Here is a 16,340-nt window from a genome sequence, read left to right on the forward strand (position 1 = left end):
CAGCAACCACATGATGGCTCACAACCATCTATAGTGAGATCTGGTGCCCTCTTCTAGCCTGTTGGCTCAAATACTGTATAAATAATAAATAAATCTTTTAAAAAATAAATAAATAAGTTATTCATTTATTTATTTTGGTTTTTTGAGACAGAGTTTCTCTGTGTAGCCTTGACTGTCCTGGACTCACTTTGTAGACCAGGCAGGCCTCGAACTCACAGTGATCCACCTGCCTCTGCCTCCCGAGTGCTGGTATTAAAGTTGTGCACCACTACACCTGGCTCATATAAGTTATTTTAAAGTTCATTTTAGCTGCGCGTGGTGGCACACACATGTAATCCGAGCATTAAGGAGTTAGAGGCAGGCGGGTCTCTTGAGCTTAAGGCCAGCCTGGTCTACAAAGTGAGTCTAGGACAGCTAGGGCTACACAGAGAAACCCTGTCTCAAAAAAACCAACCAAACAAACAAACAAAAAAGTTCATCTAATAATTAACTAAGTCTCCAGGACTGTGTGTCGGTATGTGCATGTGAGTACAGATGCGCTCAGCAGGCAGAGGCATAAGATTCCCCTGGCGTGGGAGGCACAGGCAGGTTGTGAGTTATCTGATGCAGGTGCTGGGAACCTAATTTGGCTCAATCAAGCACTTCGCAGGGACGGCCTGGAAGACTGCTTGACGCTGGTGTGGGATTATGAAGGACAGGACCAGGGAGGTCTGGAAGTGGCTGTGGGTACTGTGTGGGGCAGCCAGATGAAGGCAAAGAGCTAGGAGAGGGAGGAGCTAGGGGAGGGAGGAATTAGGAGAGGGAGGGGCTAGGCGAGGGAGGGGCTAGGAGCGGGAAGGGCTAGGAGAGGGAGGAGCTAGGAGAGGAAGGGGCTAGGAGAGGGAGGAGCTAGGAGAGGGTGAAGTCTGAGAGTAGGAAAGAGATCCTATCAGAAGGCTGAAGCACTGGACTGTGACGGCCTTGGAACAGGGCAAGGTAATAATGAGAAGGAGCCTTGCTAATCTCAGTAATCATCCCAATTTTAGTATATGTGCTGCCTGGAGAAATGGCTCAATATTTAAGAGCACTGCCTGCTCTTCTAAAGGACCTGGGTTCAATTCCCAGGACCCACATGACAGCTCACAACTGTCTGTAACTCCAGCTCCAGGGGATTTGACACCCTCACCGACATACATTGGCAAAACATCAATGCACTTAAAGATAAGTAAATCGTAAAAACAAACAGAAAAGCACAAGGAGGGAAGGGAGTAGGAGGAAGCTGGGGAGCAAGTCCGGGGCCAGAGGTTTGAAGGAAGAAGTGGGGGACAATAGGGTGGAGGTGATGGGCAATGAGGTGAGGAGGGGCGTGTCTCAGGCAGAGCCTGGGCTGAGGATGAGATGAGGGCTAGCCACGGCACTGGGATATCACTCACATTAATGGAGCAGCCCAGCAAGGAGCCACGTTCCAGGGCCTTCTGAATGATTTGGAAGAGGTCGCTGGGTGCCTTGGGCAAATCGTACCACTCAGTGACCCCACCGGTAAAGTCCTCGAAGGCCTCTGAGGTGCAGCCTCCCGAAAGGGCTTCGTAGCTGCCGTTCACCCTGTGGGCAGCTCCAGGTCAGTCAGTAGCATCCAGCAGAATGAGGTGAGAGGGTCAGGACCAACCCCTCTGACCCCCCACCTCCCAGAGGCTGAACACATGCCCTGGGGTTCCTACTCACTTGGCATAGGCCTTCTCAAGCAGAGCGCTCCAGAAACTCGTTGCCCTGGGCAGAGTGCACGAACACCAGCTTCCCGTCCTTGGTGGGCAGCAAGTCATCGACAACCACATCTATCCACTCCCCAAACTGCCACAGCTGGGGAGGAGGGGCAAAGTGAGCGCCTGCTCTGGGGTCCCCCAGGCCTCAGCTCCAAATGCATGAGTCTAGACCAACATGCACAGTACATGGGTAACATACATTCATAGACACATGTCTACTGGGGTGTACAGTCAGTCAGTTCGCTCCTCAGACCCGGGCACCACAACTGTAAACACTGTTAATCTCAGAGATCAGGAGATGATGTCTGTCAGTTCAAGGACAACCTGATCTACACCGTGAGTTCCAGACCAGCTACATAGTAAGACCACGTCTCAAAAAAACCAAACCAAACCACAATTCCACAAAACCACATCTGGACCATATGGATGATAAAGGTGTTGGCTACCACGCCTGAAACTTGAGCTCAGTTCTAGGGTCCACGTGGTGGAATGACAGAACTGACTCCTGAGAGTTTTCCTCTGTCCTTCACACACACAGAGACACACAGTTAATCCTCATCAATGCTCATGTGCGCGCACACACTCGTGCACGCGTGTACACACACATACACGCATGCATGCACGTACGCTCGCACCCACATGCAGACACCTGCAAAAATTATAAAGCAATGTAATTAAAACATTTAGATGAACAATTACAGACTTGTTTCCTGGACATTGTTCCCTAAACAAATAGCCTAACTATTGATTGATATTTACATTGCTTTAGGTCGGAGCCTCGGTTTCCATACCCAGGAAAAGGGAGCAACAACACCTTAGCATACCAACAGGAATCTAAGATAATGCAGGTGACACCTATAACTCAAGACTGAAACGGGACAAGGCTCCCCTTCAGATACGGGCCAGGATGAGGGCACCAAGGCCTCCAGCCTGTGCTCTTCATCAAGCAGCCCTGAAGTCTGTCCACTTCTGCTAGTCTCTCTAGTTTAAGCTTGAGTACCGGAGTAAGTGGGAGATGTGAAATGAAAATGTTGCGCCCAGACCCTCGACTACAAATGAACGGGGCTGGTTCCCGAAATTATTGGATTTGCCCCAGCAGTGCCAAAGAAGCCACTAGAAGCAGGGGCGGGGTGCAGGCCCAGGGTGCCCAAGGCGTGCCCAAAATTGTCACACTGGGAAGCCCAGAATAATGAAGTAAGAAGAGGCCCATTAAGGATTTGGGAGGAAGTACTGAAATGGACCAATCAGAAGCTGTAGAGGAGTGGGTTGGAGACTTGAGGAAAGGGGGCGGGGAAAGGGTGCCGAGTCTACGTTCCCTGAGTAGAGCTAGGCAGGTGGAGGGCGCTGGGCATAGAGTAATACCAGCCACTTCTCGGTTAGGGCAGAGTGACGTAGGGGACTAATTAGGCAGAAGGAAGGAACACAGGGACTCCTCCAGGCACGGCCTAGACCAACATAGCAGGAAGGCCTCAACCAAGACTTTTGGGATGTGCCTCTCTCAACACCAGCCCCCTGGAGAATTCGCAAATATGATTTGAAAAGTGGGTCATGTGAGAAACATCAAGAAACGGTGGTTTCAGTCCCGAGTCAGTCTTTTCTCCTAGACTCTGCTAGAGCTCGCCAAAGCAGGGAAGTTGGGGGAAGGGGGAACTGACATATAAAGTTGGCAGGACACTCGCTCCATCTTCAGCTGGGGAAACTGAGGCTTGGGTGAAGTAAAGGCTGCTGTCGCCAGCCAAAGCACGGAAGGCTTTCTCCTTCCACGCCTCCTCTGCCGAGCACAACCTTGTCTAAGAAAACTGCAAGCTGAAATACCTGCCCAGCCATTTACACATGACTGACCAGAGATGGCACAGAGAGGTCAAATACCTTCCAAAGGGAGGGCTGCCCCCACAGGGTGTGGCCCTGGCCATCCCGCCTTTCACATCTCTCTAATGACAGCCATGCCTCTGCCCCAAGAGCGTACAAGGACCTTCACCTGGAAATGAAAGATGCCGGCGTAGCCATTCTGGAAGCTTTGGCCGAAGGGAACCACTCTGTGCAGAATAGTCTCGTTGAGGGTGAGGGAGGCAATGGCGGCCAGGAGCCAACAGTCCCCTGGGATAGAAAAGACCTCATCAGGCGCCTGCTCTATGGATCTGCTCAGGGAAGGGAGTTGCTGGGGAGGGGAGGTGCTGGGGACAACCTGGGATTCCCTGGGTCGGGTACCTATCATCTCCCCTCAGCTTATAGAAAAGACCCAGGAATCTGGGCAAACCAGCACCTGTGCTGATAGCCAAAGCCTGTCTGGGCCTGCAGGAGGGAGGAGTTGGAGCAGTGCCCAATGGAACGGGAATGGGGAACCACAATGGGAAAAAAACACACCCAGAACCCCACCCCCTGGGGGCCTACCCAGTGCTCCCTGGCAGATGTCTGTTCGGGTGGCCCCGTCCACGATGAACTGGGGGTTTGACAGCAACTCCGTAGGACGCTTCCATTTGATGCCGTAGGTTTTAGAGGAGTGGGGACCCAGTTCCTTGAAGCCCAGGCTGTGAGAAACTGGGGGGAAGGCCTCATCTTGGAAGAGGACCCCACTCTGCAGGCATCTTGCGCGCAGATTCTCATAATCCTGGCCCAGGTACTTGATGGCATGTTCGTGGCGGCCCAGGCCCAGCTCCTTGTCCCGTTGTTTCTGCACTTGCGCTGACACCCCAGTGCAATACACAGGTGTGATGAGCGTCTCTGACATCCTGGGGGACACATGGGCCTGCTAGAAATACAGGCCTTTCCAGGAACAGACCACAACTCAGGCCTGGATGAGCTCTCCTGGACTCATTTCTCCCCAGACATGGTCCGCTGGCGCATTGATGGAGGAGTCTAGGGACTCTCAGCCACCTCGTTAGGCTCCCAGAATCTGGGAAAAGGTGTGTGAAGTTTCTAGGTACCCTGGCCATCGCCTCTCCTTTCCCCTAATCCCATTGTGGAGGGTTGACAGTTCTGTGTCATCCATCCAGGCAGGTGGTATAGGGTGGAGGCCGGCCACGGTAGGAGAACAGAGGTATTCTAGGTAAGATCTCTGACTCTGTGTGCCTGCCTGTAACCCTCACACACACACACACACACACACACACACACACACACACACAAAGTTGTCAAGCATCTAGCTCACTTCCCCTTTCCTCAGTCTGGGAGCTGAAAAGTCCAGGCATTGATGCCCTTCCGCAGGCTCTTGAGACAGGCTGAACATCAGAGCACTGGACACTGGCCCAGATCCTGGTGACAGGGTGAGCGGCTTCCTGACCCCTATCCCTCACGCAGACACATAGAGGACACTGTCCGATCAGCGGCAGCCCCCTTAGCCCCAGAAGCAGTGGCTTAGGTCAGCCAATCCTACTCTGGGCACCCAATTCCTTACCTGGGGGAGGGGAGTCTGGGAGATTGCTGCGGTCCCCGCTGCTTGCTTCCTTGGTGGCAGCTCAGGGCAGGGCCCAACCAGGAAGAGAGCTCCACCCCGCCCTCCACCGCCCCACAGCCCTGATCCCTCCCTCCGTGGTCCTCCACCTACTCCTGAGGCTCAGCTCCTTCTAGGCTCTCTCTTATCTCCCCCACAACTTCCCAATAGCTTCCCACCCCCACCCCCCACTATCTCTTACTCAGGGTGCCTTTCAGTCCCTCCCTCCGCAGGTTCTAAGAGAGGACAAATTGCTAAGGGCCGGGCGCTTGTCTGGTTGAGAAGGGTCGGGCTGGGACAGAAGGGTTCTGCCGGCCAGGCAGAGGGTAGGGCAAGGGGTATTTTTAACTGAGGCCCTAGCTCGAGTTGCACGGCTGCCGGCCACACCCTATGTCGCCCTCCGAGGAAGGTACTGGGAACAAACCCCGCTAGGTCGTGCCGCCCCCACAGCCCCCCGGCCCGCCTCCTGCGCCCCAGCGCACGGACGCAGCTGTCCTCCAGCTTGTCTGGCGCTCGGCCGTGAAGCAGAGATTACCTCCAGCGCCCACAACTGCTGGTTGGAGCCGCCCCTGGCTGGGTGCGAGCGGACTTCTGCCGGACTAAGCAAACGGCAGCCCCACCCGGGCCTGTCCCTGCTGCAGCCCTGCTGCAGGGCTGAGCCAGCTCCCCACCCCCGCACCTTAGGGCGCAGGCCTGCAGAGCTAGCACTGCGCCCTAGCGGTCTTCGAGCATTCCCTGCATGGCCTTAGGTAAACCCGGGCCTTGATTTCCCCAACTATGCAGCGGAAGAAGAGGAAAAATGGCTTCAGCCAATCGTTGTGTAGCGTTCTGAGCTTTCTTGAAACCAGAAGCGGAGGGACATGAGCCTTCTGGCCTTCTCTCCCAAGTTCTTAGGAGGAGCGCCCTTGTGGGGGTTGCCTGCCCCAGGAGAGGGCAGCAGAGGCCCCCAGAGCACCAGGGCAGGTTTACCGGGGACCGCAGATTCCACCTAGCACACTGAAAGAGGTTGGAGACCCAAGGATGAAAACGGATTGGGGTGGACTCCAGGCTCAGGGCTCTTCACAAGTATGGTAGTCACATGGTCCATGCGGTCACATGGTCCATGCATGCTACTTAAGATGTAAGGACAAACACCCATTGAATAGGCGGTGCATACCTTTCCTGGGATTCTAGGAGCTTTGACACTACAAAAGTTAAGCGCTGACTGCATTTGACTTCCCCTAGATGGGCACTCACCTCCTAGGCATGGTGTTCTACTGCCCTATGGTGGTGAAGACTCACGGCCTCTGCCTTCATGGTTCCTGACTGAAGCCTGATCTAACCCAGGTGTCTATAGAGGCTCTGATAGGTCGCAGGGTAGTGAGATACGCATGCCCAGGGGGTAGGGTGGTGCCCTGGAAAAAGCCTTGGCAAGTGGGAACAGAGGTGCACCAGGTGTTGCTTAACGGAGGTGGGGTGGGGGAAGAAGAGGGGGCAGGCCTGGGCAGATCCAGGGGTCGAGATTTTTATTTTATTTATTGAATGTTTATTTTATTTTATGTATGTGTGCACATTCATGCAAGTAGCCACAAGAGGGCAAACGAAGGTTTCAGACCCTCCAGCTGTATGTACTTAACAAGCAATCTATAATGAGATTTGTATACATAATAAATAAAATAAATCTTAAAACAAAAAAAAAGAAAGAGGGTTTAAGAGTAGTAAGTGCTTTTGTTGTTGTTATTGTTTGGTTTTCCAAGAAAGGGTTCCTCTTGTAGTCCTGGCTGTCCAGGATTCCCTTTATAGACCAGGCTGTCCTTGAATGCACAGAGATCTGACTGCCTCAACCTCCCCAAGTGCTGGGATTAAAGGTGTGCCCTGCAGTACGTGCTCTTGTGAACTGCTGAGCCATCTCTTCAACTCTCCCCCACGCCGCCCCGCCCGACACAAGGTTTCGTGTAGCCAAGGCTGTCTTTGAACTCTATGTGTAGCTGAGGCTGACTTTCAGCTCCCAACGCCCCTGCCTCAACTACCTCTCAACTGTTGTCATTACAGAATTTACATTAAGCCCTGTATGCTTAGATCTCATTCTATTGGAGGCCGCTCAGAGTTGAACTAGCAAAGAAGGCTGAATGAGAGAGGTTTGGAGGGGACAAGAGAAGAGGTAGGCAGCCAAACAGAAGAAGGCTCTAGCTGGACAGTGGTGGCGCACACCTTTAATCTTAGCACTTGGGAGACAGAGGCAGAGGGGTCTCTGTGAGTTTGAGGCCAGTCTGGTCTACATGGTGAGTTCCAGGACAGCCAAGGCTACAAGAAAAACCCTGTCTTGAAAATAAAACAAAACAAAAAACAGGGACAGAAGCTGGGCCTGGTGGTGCATACCTCTAATTCCAGCACTGCTGGAGGCAGAAGCAGGTAAATCCCTGAGTTCAAGGCCAGTTTGGTCTACAAAGCAAGTCCAGTAGAGGCTACACAGAGAAACCCTCTCTCAGAAAAACAAAAACAAAAACACAAAAAAAACCAAAAGGCTGAAGAGATAGCTCAGGTTAAGAGCACTTCCAGAGGTTCTGAGTTCAATTCCCAGCAACCACATGGTAGCTCATAACTATCTATAATATAACCTAAGGCCCTCTTCTGGTGTGCCGGTGTACATGCAGGCAGAGCACTGTATACATAAAAATAAATAAATCTTTAAACAAACAAAAAACAACAGGAACAGAAAAGAATGACTCAAGCCAAAGAGATAGGGAGTGTTCTTTTTGGAGAGATGGGAACCTTATTGATGATCCAAGGTGCAATACTATAAGGAGAGGGATTTTCTGTGTATTAGGGGATGGGGCTCAGTAGAGGCAGGATCTCCACAGCAGCTAAAGCCCTGAGTTCAATTCCCAGCAACCACATGGTGGCTCACAACCATCTATAATGAGATCTGGTGCCCTCTTCTGGCCTGCAGGCACACACGCGGCAGAATACTTGTGTGTGGTTTTGTTTTGTTGTAATATGCATAGAATTGCTTCATCTTACTGGATACACTTGCAGGAACATTGTCAGTCTTTTTTTTTTTTTTTTTTTTTTTTTTTTTGGTTTTTCGAGACAGGGTTTCTCTGTGTAGCCTTGGCCATCCTGGACTCACTTTGTAGACCAGGCTGGTCTTGAACTCACAGCGATCCGCCTGCCTCTGCCTCCCGAGTGCTGGGATTAAAGGCGTGCGCCACCACGCCCGGCTAACATTGTCAGTCTTAATTATGCAGGTACCACCATAATTGACATTATTTCCAATAAGTGTGTAATTACACTATCAGCCTTTTCAGAACTTAAAGCAGTTTCCCATTGAAACCCTGAGTATGTACCCATGGTACAGTGTACATACTTTTGTTTTTCAAATTCTGCAAACTAAACCACATCCATCTCCCAGATTTCATTTCTTTGGGTTCCCCTAGGTTACTTCCAGCAGGTAATTGAGTTTGGTTACACAGAGAACAGGTAGGACACTTTTTTTATTATTATTATTTCTTTGGCTTGTTGCCATGTAATAGAGACTTTTTCCTTCAATCCTTTCCTGTTAACACGACATTTCTCATGAAATTGTAAGGGTTCTAACAAATTTCCTATTAGTAATTGATCATTTTCTTGTGCCAATGGATCTGGCAAGCCTGTATGAGACCAAATATGAGTAATATATAATCAATAATTTCTATTTCTTTGGCCTGTTGCAATTGGATAAACAGCAAACTCAATTTTGAGTTATTAGGAATAAATTCAGCACTTTCCATATACAAAGCAACTCTTTCTGCATATTGAGAGTCAGTAATATATCAAAAGATTCAGGAAAATCATAAGGATTACATACAATTCTGATTTTCTTTCTTTTCTTTTTTGTTTTTTGTTTTTCGATACAGTGTTTCTCTGTGTAGCCTTGGCTGTCATGGACTCACTTTGTAGACCAGGCTGGCCTCAAACTCACAGCAATCCACCTGCCTCTGCCTCCCGAGTGCTGGGATTAAAGGCGTGTACCACCATGCCCAGCCTAAAAAAGTACTTTTACAGCCAGGTGTAGTGGTGCATGCCTTTAATCCCAGCACTCGGGAGGCAGAGGCAGGTGGATCACTGTGAGTTCCACGCCAGCCTGGTTTACAAAGTGAGTCTAGGACAGCCAAGGCTACACAGAGAAACCCTGTCTCCAAAAAACAACAACAAAAAAAACAACTTTTACAATCTAGATGGGTCTTTCTTTTCTTGTTTTCATATATTTGTGGTGCACAAGTTTGCATGCATGTAAGCATGTGTACATGTGTATGTGTGTACACCTGGAGGCCAGAGGTTGACATAAAGAATCAGTCTAAGGAAAAAAAAAAAAAAAAGAATCAGTCTAAGGGGGCTGGAAAGATGGCTCAGAGGTTAAGAGCACTGGCTGCTCTTCCAAAGTTCCTGAGTTCAATTCCCAGCAACTACATGGTGGCTCACAACCATCTATTATGAGATCTAGTGCCCTCTTCTGCTGTACAGGCAGAACACTGTATATGTAATAAATAATAAAATAAATCTTTAAAGAAAGAAGAAGAAGGGCTGGAGAGATGGCTCAGAGGTTAAGAGCACTGACTGCTCTTCCAGAGGTCCTGAGTTCAATTCCCAGCAACCACATGGTGGCTCACAACCATCTGTAATGTGATCTAATGTGCACTGTATACATAATAAATGAATAAATCTTAAAAAAAAAAAAAAAAAAAAAAAAAAAAAAAAAAAAAAAAAAAAAAGAAAGAAGAAGAAGCATTCTAAGTCCTCCTCCACCTTACCCACGGAGGCAGGGTCTCAGTCAAAGCCGGAACTCACCAAATGGCTGTCTGGTCTTGCTAGGCAACTTGCTTTGGGGATCCCATCTCTGCCTCCTAGAGCTGGAACTGCAGGCAAGCCTCCATGCCTGCTCACTATTTATGTGGGTTTTGAGAATTTAAATCTGAGAGGCCAACTCTGGGACACGCACACTTTTTAAAAATATTTATTTATTATAGATGGCTGTGATCCACCGTGTGGTTGATGGAAATTGAGCTCAGGACCTTTGGAAGAGCAGCCAGTGCTCTTGACCTCTGAGCCATCTCTCTAGCCTGAGCAAGCATATTTTAACCACGGAGTCATCTCTCTGTCCCAGAAGGGTCTTTCTAATGAGCAGCCCTGACCCTGTCACCTCGTTAGCATGAGTCCCACATGCTCTCCTTATGAATAACCAAGGACTTCTGTGGAAGGCAAATTCTATCACAGAAAAGTGTATAGTCAGATACCTATATATGTATACATATACAAATATCTGATACACACATATGCATATATGCGGCGGGGCAAGGCAGGTGGAATTCTGTGAGTTCAAGGCCAGCCTGGTCTACAAAGCAGGTCCAGGACAGCCAGAGCTGTGTTACACAAAGAAACCCTGTTTTGAAAAAAAACCAAACTGAACCAAACAAACAAAAATGTCACCTCCTCTAGGCAGCCTTTCTCTCTCCATTAACTATGAACTTGCTCTGGGGTTTTGTTTTGGAGGTTCTAAGCATTGGACCTGTGCTGCAGTGTGCAGAGCTCACACCCCCAGAATGGACATTTCCTCCTCCGGGTTCTCCTCATGCCCCTGGGGCAGGGGTTGTGGTATGGCAGCGGATACTGAGCATTTGCTTGCAGTCACAGGAAGGAAGCCTTCTCATTTATTTGTTTAGGTTTTTTTTTTTTTTTTTTCAAACAAGGTCTCGTGTAGCCCAGGCTGTTCCTCAAGTTCACTCTGTGACAGAGGGTGACTAAACTCTTGATCCTCCATCCTGAGCACTAGAATTGCAGGTGTACACCACTTTGTCTGGCCGTGTCCTCTTCCCTCCCCCCCCCCAGCCCCCCATTTCTAGCTTCCTTCTGCAGGGCTGAGAAACAGGCCGGAGATTTTTTTTTTTTTTTTTTTTTTTTGAGACAGGGTTTCTCTGTGTAGCCTTAGATGTCCTGGGCTCACTTTGTAGACCAGGCTGCATGGCGCAGATCTTACCCATTCAAGGCGAGTGCTCTCCCGACTGAGCTGTGTCCCAGCTCACCAGGTCTCACAAACAGTCCTAACCCTGAAGCTATTGCTAGGTGGGCTCTAGAGCCGTTTTCTGTGTGAGTTCTTCCAATAGGTTTCCAGAACCCTGCTGACTCCACCCCCTCTACGCCCATAGGAGAGGAATGTCACAGAAGGGAAAACTGAGACTCAGGATGACAGCAACTGGGCACCAGTCCGAAGGGGCAGAGCTCATATGGCCTGTGCTTTTACTGCCTGATGCCTCTTGGACCCTCCCAGCATTACCTGAGGCCAAAGAGCCAAGGCGGGGTTAAAGCAGTGGGTGTCATCCGATACTCACTTGATCTAGGGCTGAGGCCAGGATGGGATGTGATGAGGGGTAGAGTCAACACAGCCAGCCTGAGGTCCACGGGCAGGAGGTCAGACACAGCCTGAGGCAGAACAGAAGGCAAGCAGGCAGCTCTTGACTCTGTGGAGGTCAGCAACTAGGGGAAAGTGAGGGTTGGGGAAGAAGCACAAGGCACAGGGGACATGATGGGACTGCACTGGGAAACCTGCCAAGCCCACAAAGCTAGGAAGAGGCAGAGCGGGGCCTAGCCCACATGTCCCTCCCTTCCCTCCAGTACTGACCGGAACCCAGTCCCCAAAGCTTCTGTCCCCTGTCTCAGAGGGTGTAGGTGCCTGGCTCCAGTCCCATCTGAGGGTACAAGACCATCACCCTGGAGGTTTCTGACCACTGAGAGACCATTTTGTTAATGAGAACAGTGGCCCTCAGATGGCAGGGAAACATCCACCCTCTCACTCCCTCATCCCCCTCACCCCCTCCCCAACAGCCCGCTGTGACTGGGCCCAGGGGGGAGGGGCTCCTGACTAGGGAGCAGCTCCTTCCACCACTGCGCTGGTGCAGTTCCAGGCCCAGGGAATTGGCTCCTTGGCCATGACCTGAGAAGGGCAGAGTGGACTCTGAACAGGAGTGGAGGACCTGCCTTCCACACCCAGGGCAACTCATAGCTCCCTGTAGCTCAGAAGCCAATGCAACGCTAGAGCCCTGCGACTAGAAAGCACCACGCCCCCCCGGGGGGGGGGCCATGGGAAGAGCTCACACTGAGGCTCCTGCAGGGCCTCCATGTCATTTGCAAGGAACCACTTGGAGAGGAGTGAGATGAAGGGTTAGAGGCTGTGTGTGGCCTTACCCCGCCACCAGAAAGAGGTTTCTGTGTGTACCCTCACTGAACTTCCTGTTTGCACTTGGCAAACAGACCAGAACCATGGGCTGGTACCAGAGGGGACACGGGGAAGGCAGGGCTAGCAGCTAGGTTCTTTCACTCACAAGACGTATTGATGGAAGGGAAAAAAAGCTAAGGGATAAGCAAGGCACGGGGGCACAGGCTTGTCAGCCTGGCACTTCCGGGGCGCAGGAAGGAGGACCAGCAATTCCAGGTTATGAAAAACTACGTAGGCAATTAGAAGCCAGCCTCAGCTAACTGGGTCTTTATCTCAAAAGCCAAACAAGCGAGTAAGGAAAGGAATAAATAAGAATAAATCCTAGCACGCAGGAAGGTAAGGCAAAAAATTGTTTAGATTTGAGGCCAGCCTGGGCTACACAGTGAGACCTTCCCTCAGAAAATAAGTAAATATATAAATAGCCAGGTGTGTGTCACATGTGTATGTCTGGCTGCTGGGGAGGCGGAGGCAAAGGGATCAGAAATTCAAGGCCACTCTAGGCTGTGTATCAGCTGGAGGCCACCCTGGTATTCAAGACATGTGATGTCTTTCACATGCACAACACAACACACACACACACACACACACACACACACACACACACACACACACACAGAGGCTAGAAAATTGGTCAGGCAGTTAAGTTAAGAGCACTTGCTGCTCTTATAGAGGGCCTGGGTTCAATTTCCAGCACCCACATGACAGCTCACAATTGTCTGTAGCTCCGGTTCTAAAAGCACAGACACCCTCTCTGGCCTCCCCACTAGACGTTCATGTGGTGCCCAGACATTTATGCAGGTATAATACTCACACAGAGAAAATAATATAAAACAAAAACATACACTCACACCATACACACACCCACACACACACACACACACACACACAAGACATGATAAGGGAGGTGGGGAGGGCAGCCCAAAGACATGGGTTTACGGATTAAAAGCGAGAGTCTAATCCCCGGAGACCAGGGGACCCAGCAACCCAATTCAAACTTGTTCAAACCCCACTGCCATGCCTTCCTCCCTGCCAACAACCCTGAGCCTTTACCCCTGCTGTGTCTCACCAGATCTGAAGTCTGAAAGCAGGGGGTGTGGCCTCAGGTGGAACACATGGACTGTTTCACCAGGGGGGAAAAACCAACATGGAGCTAGAGTGAGGATGAGATGTGTCCGAACCCCCCCCCCCCCCCCCCCCGCAATCTCAGAGACCCGCAGGAGTAAAGATCACTCCGGTCCTGCTCTGTGCCTACCTGCCGCAGCGCAGGCAGTCCTGCGACCCCCGCTCTCCACTGGAGCCTAGCACCTGGATTTCTTCTCTGTGTTGTCTCAGAGAAGGCTTTCTCCCTCAGCTCGGTGTACCCAGCTAAGCTTCGTTCCTCCGAATCTGGTGCCTGGAAGCGGACCCTGGGCTCCGGACAGACATCCTCCGGACCCAGGTTGCCCCCTTCCTGACACAATGATATGAGAAGCACCGAAGTCTAAGCCACCACAGAAAGCAGGTTGTGGCACGACCCTGCCACTGAGAGGGAGAAGACCCAAGGCCTCAGCCACCTGCATGGCAGGCCGGACCCCACTGTTCACACCTCTGCTCTCTTGGCCCCACCTTCGTTTCATGCTAGTCCCCTGGGTGAAACCCTCCTGGGACCCTGGGCCAGGACTGCAGCAAGGCAAGGTCTGCCTTAGAAGAGCTGTGCTAAACGCTGGGAGAGTTTTTATGTTATTCTTGCTGGAAGGTGAGCGGAACAGAAGAGCCATTTTACAGAGACCTGAGGCCTCAACGAAGTAAACGTGGGGCCCATAGGATTCCAATGCCCCAAGCAGTTGACTGTCCCTCTATTCACCCTGCCTCTTTTCTCTCTTAATACTATCACACTATGGAGACCAGTAGACCAGGCTGGCCTCGAACTCACAGATATGCACCTAACCCTGCCTCCTTCTGGTAACCCTGCTACCATTAAACATGTATGACCCATACCCCGTTTCTTTTCTTCATTTTAATTAATTTATTTTTATGTACATTGGTGTTTTGACTGCATGTATGTCTGTAGGAGGGTGTTGGAACCCCTTGAACAGGAGTTACAGGTGTTTTTTGTTGGTTGGTAGGGTTTTTTTTTTTTTTGTTTGTTTGTTTGTTTGTGTTTTAGGGGTTGTTTTGGAGACAGGGTTTATCTGTGTGTATCCCTGGCTGTCTGGACTCACTTTGTAGACCGAGCTGGCCTCAAACTCACAGTGCTGGGATTAAAGGCATGTGCCACCAAGCCCAGCTACAGACAGTTTTGAGCTGCCATATGGGTGCTGGGAATTGAACCCCGGTCCTCTGGAAGAGCAGCCATCTGAGCCATCTCTCCAGCCCCCAGTTCCTTTCTTTTAAAACAGGGTCTCTTGTGGGCTGGAGAGATGACTCTGGTTAAGAGCACTTGTTGCTCTTGCAGAGGACCCGGGTTCAATTCCCAGCACCACATGGGAGTTCACAACCATCGATAACCCCAGTCCTAGAGGAACCAATGTTTATCTGGCCTCCACAGGCACCAGGCATGTGGTGCACAGACATACATGTAAGGCAAAAAGAGCACTCACACACATGAAGTAAAATACCCAGTCTAAAATTACTTAATAAAGTCGGGCAGTGATGGCACATGCCTTTAATCCCAGCACTCAGGAGGCAGAGGCAGGTGGATCTCTGAGTTTGAGGCCAGCCTGGTCTACAGAGGGAGATCCAGGACACTTGGTGCTTCACAGAAAAAGAAAAAGAAACCTTGTCTCAAAAAACAAAAAAACAAAAACAAACAAACAACAACGAACCAAAATAATTTAATGGAATATAAAATAAAACACACTTTCATATAGCCCAGGCTGGCCTTGAGTTTGTTATGTAGCCAAGGATGGCCTTGGATTTATGATCCTTCTGTCTCCATTTCCCAGGTACTGGGATTATAGGTGTGCGTCTTCTTGCCTAGCCTCTGTCTTTTTTCTTTTCTTTCTTTATTATTTGTTTGTTTGTTTGTTTTTTGAGACAGGGTTTCTCTGGGTAGCCTTGGCTGGCCTAGAACTCACTCTTTCTCTTTTTAAAGACAAGGTCTCACTGTGTAGTTGTGGATGGCCTGGGAATCACCACATAGGCCAGGATGGCTCAAGCTCGCAATAAGTCCTACCTCAGCCCACAGGGCCCTGGGATTACAGTCCTGGGTTGCCAGACCCGGTGGAACAGCGCCTCCTACCCCATCTATCCCCACCCCAGCACTTAAGCACTGAAAGCCACCATTTCACGTTCTTAGGCCAGTCAGATGGCTCAGCAGATAACGGTTTGCCCCACAAACCTGATGATGGTTCACAGGACCCATGCAGTGAGAAGAGAGAACCAACTCTCCAGGTTGCCCTCTGACCTCCACCCTTGCACTTTGGCAAGCACTTGCTCTTCACACACACCCTTTTATGAGCCAAAGAACTGAATCCAGGGGGCTAGAGAGATGGCTCAGAGGTTAAGAGCATTAGCTATTTTTCCAAGATCCTGAGTACAACTCCCAGCAATCACATGGTGGCTTACAACTATCTGTAATGAAATCTGGTGCTATCTTCTGGCATATAGGCTTACACCCTGGAAGAATACTGTATCCACAATAAATTTTTTTAAAAATTTGAATCCAGGGTCTACATCCCAAGCTCCAAGTATTTGGATTTAGAGCAAGCCAACAGGCTTCCTCAGATATGCACACTGCTTTCTTAAGCGCTACCCCGTGCTGGGAAGGAAGCCCGACTAAGGATCAGAAAAGTCTGTGGGTTCACACAAGTAGCCTAACATCCTATTTCTCTAAGCCTTACTAGTTACTACCCCTCTGGGCCCAGGCTGGTGTTTTAAAATAACCCTTGTGAGTCTGCCCTGACTCTGGACCAATCAGAGCCCTCCCAGAGAAGGGGCAGGGCTTACTGCTCAACTTCACACA

The 16,340-nt window shown here is 50.3% G+C and overlaps 1 protein-coding gene across 1 annotated transcript in view; it reads right to left on the reverse strand.

The window, feature by feature from the left end:
- The window catches only part of Capn1 (calpain 1), a 29,568-nt gene extending 23,077 nt beyond the window's left edge, over window positions 1–6,491 (reverse strand). The window contains 6 exon segments of the mRNA XM_051145940.1: window positions 1,413–1,581; window positions 1,702–1,736; window positions 1,738–1,836; window positions 3,718–3,836; window positions 4,131–4,468; window positions 6,406–6,491. Of these exon segments, the coding sequence (XP_051001897.1) occupies window positions 1,413–1,581; window positions 1,702–1,736; window positions 1,738–1,836; window positions 3,718–3,836; window positions 4,131–4,468; window positions 6,406–6,416 (771 nt within the window). The 5' untranslated portion in view covers window positions 6,417–6,491.
- Between the last annotated feature and the right edge of the window lie 9,849 nt (window positions 6,492–16,340).

The sequence above is a fragment of the Acomys russatus genome, chromosome 5 (assembly GCF_903995435.1).
Source record: "Acomys russatus chromosome 5, mAcoRus1.1, whole genome shotgun sequence".
Classification (NCBI taxonomy): domain Eukaryota; kingdom Metazoa; phylum Chordata; class Mammalia; order Rodentia; family Muridae; genus Acomys; species Acomys russatus.